At 36.5% G+C, this 6,328-nt stretch overlaps 1 protein-coding gene across 1 annotated transcript; it reads right to left on the minus strand.

The window, feature by feature from the left end:
- Positions 1-1,134: 1,134 nt before the first annotated feature.
- On the minus strand, positions 1,135-2,556 carry LOC147567090 (protein SENSITIVE TO PROTON RHIZOTOXICITY 1-like). Its single transcript, XM_086653716.1, has one exon. It carries the CDS (start codon positions 2,496-2,498, stop codon positions 1,221-1,223), a length of 1,278 nt encoding a protein of 425 aa, XP_086509842.1. The 5' UTR covers positions 2,499-2,556; the 3' UTR covers positions 1,135-1,220.
- Positions 2,557-6,328: the final 3,772 nt, after the last annotated feature.

Below are 6,328 nucleotides of genomic sequence, written 5' to 3' on the forward strand. Positions count from 1 at the left end.
CTACTAGAGACATTGTTTTCTTTTCGAAAGTTTTATAGACAATATTCAAAGTTTTTTTTTTTTGTTGAACTAGGCAATATTCGAAGTTGTTAAAAATAATGTATTTTTCGTTCAAGACTTACTCAAAACAAGTTGACCAAGACAATGCCCAAATTTCTTATAACTCAATTTTTTCTTCTTTTTGCTCTCTTTTCTTTTACCTTCTTCACGTTTCTAGATAGGAAAACCCTCTAAAGTACATACGGTTTCAATGGGGAGTGAGAAACCCTAGTTTAAAGGTTTCATTAATGGAACCCTTAAACTAAGGTTCCACTTGATGTTTTGTACTCTGAATCGGGGGTTCCATTAAAACCCTCACTCGAGGGATACAATTAATGAGCCTTCGGAGTAGGGTTCCATTATAAGTGTAGAACTTCAATCGAGGGTTTCAATGGAACCTGCAATTGAGGGTTTCTTCCTCTCTTACTCTAATGCATTAAGAGAGGACAGTAGAGTGTTGACATAAGAAGGAAGAAGATAGAGCAAAAAAAGAAGATTTTTTTTTTGTGGGTTGGAGGTCTACGGCCGGACGTTCTTCTGTTGTGGAAGAAGGAAGATGGACATTGCCTCACTAGACCACATTGCCTCAAACCATTTGTAGGATTTTCTTTATCAAAATTGCTTTTTACAACTTTGGGCATTCCCTATAAAACTTCCCCTTTTTTTTCACTATGCAAGCCCTAGCAATTACCAATCTTGGCTCCGCGAATCCACACAAAAAACCTCGCCACTTGATCATTGATTCAGAATTCAAAATTTCCCAAGGTATGTAATTTATCACGCCTGCATCTATACGTAAAAAAATTATTTTTTTTAGTAATCGATTACGATCTACATTAGTTGTTACAAGACATTGATACATCATGAAGATGTGATAAACACGATAACCACATAAGTTAAACTTATAATGAAATAGGCCTAAAGTCCATCTACTTCTAATTTATTTATTGCATCCGGAACTCGATCCCACGACCTCACGGGGTGAAGAGGGTGTGTCCACTCGCTGTACCAAATGGGGGTGGACTGTTTTTTTTTTTTTTGTGTTGAACTAAATGGGGGGACTGTAAAAAAAGATCTTTCGAATGTATGACATAATGAAGAAAAAAACATATTTACATTAATATCTTAAGAAGAACAAGCAAATACACCTAATAAAACAGAAACTATTTGACACATTAAAACTACAAATCAAACCACCCTTCCATTTCTGTACTACCCAAAACAGGAGAATCAAAAACATTACTATTAAAACAATCTTCATCAACAATTGAACCAAAATTCTCTTCCCACCCATCAAAGATTAACCCTTGATCAAAACCAAATTGTTCTTCTCCCATTAGGGTTTCTTCATCATCTTCTTCTTCTTCCATTACTGTAACTATTTTCTTACTAGGTTTCTGAATTTCTTCTGTAATTGCAGGCATATGACCTTCAAATAAAGCTATATGTCCAAAAAGCTTATCTTTTCTTGAAAAAGTTGTTCCACAAGAACATTTCCATTTTGATTCACCACAATGTTTAAGATGACTTTTTAAATCAGCAAGAACAGAAAAACTCTTCTTGTTACATCTATTACAAGAATACATTTTAGGGCAATGACTTCTTCTAAAATGATTCTTAACACAAACTGATGATTTTAATGGTCTAAATTTCTTATGAGATTTGTTTCTATTACAACCTATAAATGGACATGAAAACCTAATTTTACGAATTGATTCAACCACCATTGATTTTTCTGGTTTTGCTAGGGCTTCTGGTGTTTTATATTGATTCCCATGAGCTCTCATATGCATTCTTAGATTTGCATCTCTTTTAAATCCTTTTCCACAAATTTCACAAACATGAATGTGTTCTGCTAGTAATTCTACTGCTTCAAGTTCAATAATTTCACAATTTTTATCATCGATTTCATCTTTCAAATATCTTTTTTCTTTAATCTTTTCAGAAATTAAACTCAAATCAGGCTTAATCGAATCAAAAATACCTAAATCTGAGCTTTCCACTGTCTTCCCAGAATTAATCGTTGAAAAACCTAGTGAATCTGAACATGTATTTGATCTTTCAACATAAGGCATCAGATCTACTTTATCATCAACAACAAAACTCTCAGGCATCAGAATCTTACCTCGTTCGAGACTTTGAGATTTTGTTGTTGATCCTCCGATCATAGCTGTTCCATTAACGATGATCTGATTAATAGCTGATGAGATCTCAGTTGAAACCATATCCATTTGATCTTTTCCAAGTAAAATATTACGATCAATCGATTCAGAAAGAAACTGTTGAAGTGATTCCATTTTTTGATTAAGGTGTGTTAAGTTGAACAGAGGAGTTCGAAGATCTTCATCGAAAACTAAAGGAATCTGCCGGGAATCATAGCCGGGAAATGAAGACATAGGTTCATCTCCGGCAGATTTCTTGCCGGGAAACTGACTACAATTCCCGTCGTTATAATTCATAACTCCGAGAGCGAGAGAGAGAGAGAGAGAGGGAGTTGAATTTTATTTGGCGAAGGCTGACCCTTCAACTGACTGACTAGTTATATGAACTTCTAGGTAGACCACTTTGCCTTTGGTGATGTGGGGAAATAAAGAAATCTTTGGAAGTATAAAGATTTGGGTGGAAATAAATTTTTTAAAATTTTTTGTTTCCTCCAAACACTTAAACCCTTACATTTCAACTTTTTCCCTCTTCTTCCTCTCCTATTTCCGCCAGGAACACCGACAACTTTCACCATAAATCCCGGTGACATCCACAACAAATTCCGACCTCATTTTCATCATCCCCGGCAACTCTCATCTTCTCTTTCTCTTCTGTCTCTGTTCTCTTTCTCTCTTTTTTCTCTCTACTATATCTCCAGCGAAGGGGAGGATCCCCTTCTCTGGAGCCACGAAACCAGATCCTGGAAAACAGATGGTTTTGTCTGGAAATCAGAAATCCAGCGAAGTGGTTCCTCCCCTTCTTCAAAGTTAGAGAGCATGACAAGAAAGAGAGAGAAGAGAGAAGAGAGAAGAGAGGGACAGAGAGGAGAGGGAATTTCCTCTAGAAACCAGATGTATTTTAAAGACAATAGATTCTAAAAATACATTGATAACGAAATGTGCGATTTACAATTACAATTTAGAAATAAATTTGGAATGTATTTTCAGAATCTATTATCTTTAAAAGTTGTTTCAACAAAAAAAAACAACCCTTTAAAGTTAGAAATTAAATTTTTTGTGGAAGGTCGACCATAATAACACAATAAGTCTTACGATACAAAATATGTCAAATATCTAAACAAATTATGAAATGCAACAAACAAATCATTTTTGCATACACCACTTTTTAGGATTCACCAAATAAATCATTTTTGCATGAATCCGTTATCTTATTCCACTAAACAAAACGTAAATAACCTATACATTTTACTGGAATTGAACTCAGTTTGTACCGATATTCTCTAGGAATTTCGCCTCGAGGTCACTAATGTCAACTTCTTAAGAATAAGTATGTTAATAGAATTGGAATCGGTTTGTGCTGATTTTCTCAAGGAATTTCGGCTCGAGGACTCCGACTTCAACTTTCCCTGATATCAACTTCATGAAAATTTGGTTGGCATGTACCAAATTTGTCTTGTAAAATTGGCTTACCTACACCGAGCTGAACCAAATCTATTATGTTTCTCTTTGAGACTTAGTTGTTTGTTCTTCTTTCTCAATTTTTGACCCATATGTCTTTTGACTCTTGAAAGGTGGCATGATGCAGCAAAGGGTTGGTCGAGTATTTTGGCGTGCTCATTCAAGATTTGGTCGAGTATTTTAACTCTTGCATCCATGCAAGCTGTCTTGATTGTAGCAACGATATTTCGAACACCGTCTCTCTAGTAATCCATATAGAGCCTAGTCACGTATATTTTCATCGTAAATAAGTTGAAAAAATAAAAATAACTATACTTACGTAGTAAGCAATCAACCCTAGGGAGTTTTGTGCTTGAGTCGTCTCCTAATGTGCTAGGTGTTGGAATCTTGGGCGTAACACTTGCTTGAACCACTCTGAATATATACCTACAGTTTCCCACGCCTAAACAACCCACTTCGACCTCTGTTCGATCCTCGTTCAGAAGAGGGTGAATCTAACTATCCCAATACAAAATGTGTTCTCCATAATCCTTCTTCTTCTTCTACGATCTCATGAGTACGATAGGCATAAGGATATGCTAAACAAAGCCAAACTACCTCAACACTCTTTCTGGTGATATGCCTCCGCAACGTCATAAAAAATCATACAACCATTTTAAAAGGTGAAGTTTGAGGGAGCCAGAACACCAAAATCTATAAGTCGGGGTCTCAAGTAACTTGAAGAACAAGTGTTGTTTGTTCTTACAAAAATGATGCAATAAATGTGCGAAATATCATTATGTGGAATTTTTGCCTCTTTATATCCTCCAAATCATCGATCATCTCTCGATGGTTAAACAATCTATTATTTTGGTTCTTCTGCGTAACATACTCCGCCCATCTACACATTATGAGAACTCCGAATGAGTATCAAATCGTTATTCGGAGTCGACTAATCAAGCTCTTAAAATTATCGTTGATCCACACCTAACCATATTTCGCCTATCAAATAAATTTAATAGGATATAAGATGAGAACCACCTAAGAAGACGATGATGACCCACTATTTGCCCGTAAGTGGAAATATGGCTCAGTTGACTGTAGAGATAGAAAGTCCATCAAATATCGCAGGTAGTTCACGGGCACCTTCGAACCACTCTTATCATAAAAAAATGGTGTTTATCGGATCGGTCTGACCCAAAAATGGCCCGGCCCCGTCCCTAGAGCTACATGTCCCAACCTAACTCGTATGACAGATTGGCCAAGCCAACCATAGTTATATTCCAGTCCCATGCTAGGCTTGCTTTGATCCCGGCGGGCCAGTTTGCGACGACCCGATAGTGAACTTGGTTGGGGGAAAGCCCACCAGGCCGACCCGTCTCAACTATTTTATTCTTTCGAACATTTATGCACATTTATAAAGAGTTTGATGATTTATGCACTTATAAGTATTTATGTCTCTTTCTTTTTTCCCTCAATTTAGATGAGATGTTTCAGACAAGTTATAATACTTTCGAGAAACAAACATGTCTTTTGAATAATTATACTCTTTTAGGGAAAGAACTTTCTGATCATTTCTCTTCCTATAACAAAATTTAAATAAGAAGTGAAGCTTTAAAGAAAAAATTACTCCCTCCGTCCCAAATTAAGAGCTCCATATTGGAAATCCAACTTATTTTCATATTTTCTCTTCTTCCATGTTTGCCCTCATTTATTTGATAATTTTTCTTGAGTAATTCACAGATTTCAATTTTCATTCTAGAAATACATATAACCTTATTAATTTCTCACTTGATTAATAAAAAAAGAATGGATTTGTTCATTGGAAAACAATCTTTTGTATTAGAAATAACCAAATGTCTTGATTAGCTTAATTAATTAATGCACCATATATTGAAACATATAACAAACGGTATTTATGGAAAAGTAAGGGATTTTATGTGATAAAAAAGGAATGGGGCTCTTAATTTGGGACATCTAAAAAAGGAATAATGGACTCTGAATTTGGGGCCGAGGGATATAAGTTTCTAATATTTTTTAAAAAATTACTGACAAAACAGCCCAATGCCACTCCCCTACCTGGTCCTGCTCACAGGCTGAGCCTGCCTTAACCGTGGTTTAGTATGCTCGGTCCCGGTCCAGACTGGGATACATGGTTCAATAGACCAACCCGACTCGAGACTCTTTCAACCAATGCGTGGTAAGCCTGGGTGGTAACCCGAATTGCCCCAATAAGCACCACTAACAAAAAATAGTCGAGCCTATAAGGTGGAGAAGGTACCATCTAACGCAGATGTCCCTCCTCTTCTCTTCGTCATTGTCAAAGATATCTGCAGAATTCTCCATCAAGCACTACCTTCGGACACTCTTTGAGTTATTTAGTGGCATTTCTTCGTCGATTGCTTCTACGGTCTCCCCACCCCTAATCCTTTCACGAGAAAGGCACACTCATCAGACTCTTCACCCTTAACCATCATTGATTTGCCTTCAATTTTAAGTTCGGTGATATGATACACATACTTTAATGTGATCATCGTCACTCTGAAAGACGCGTGAAAAGTGTTTGTGTTCTCTAAGAGAGGGTGAGAGAGATAAAAGGTGATGATGGTAGTGGTGGTGATACTAATGGTGCTAGTGTTGGTGGTGGATGTAAGAGGAAGAAAGGGATGAAGATAATGAATAAGGAGAAA

Source organism: Eschscholzia californica, unplaced genomic scaffold (genome assembly GCF_041429995.1).
Source record: "Eschscholzia californica isolate CP2 unplaced genomic scaffold, dmEscCali1.0.p SCAF_1, whole genome shotgun sequence".
Classification (NCBI taxonomy): Eukaryota; Viridiplantae; Streptophyta; class Magnoliopsida; order Ranunculales; family Papaveraceae; genus Eschscholzia; species Eschscholzia californica.

What these genes read in the sequence shown, in the direction of transcription:
- LOC147567090 (XM_086653716.1), bottom strand. Translation starts at nt 2,498, where the DNA reads ATGAATTATAACGACGGGAATTGTAGTCAGTTTCCCGGCAAGAAATCT.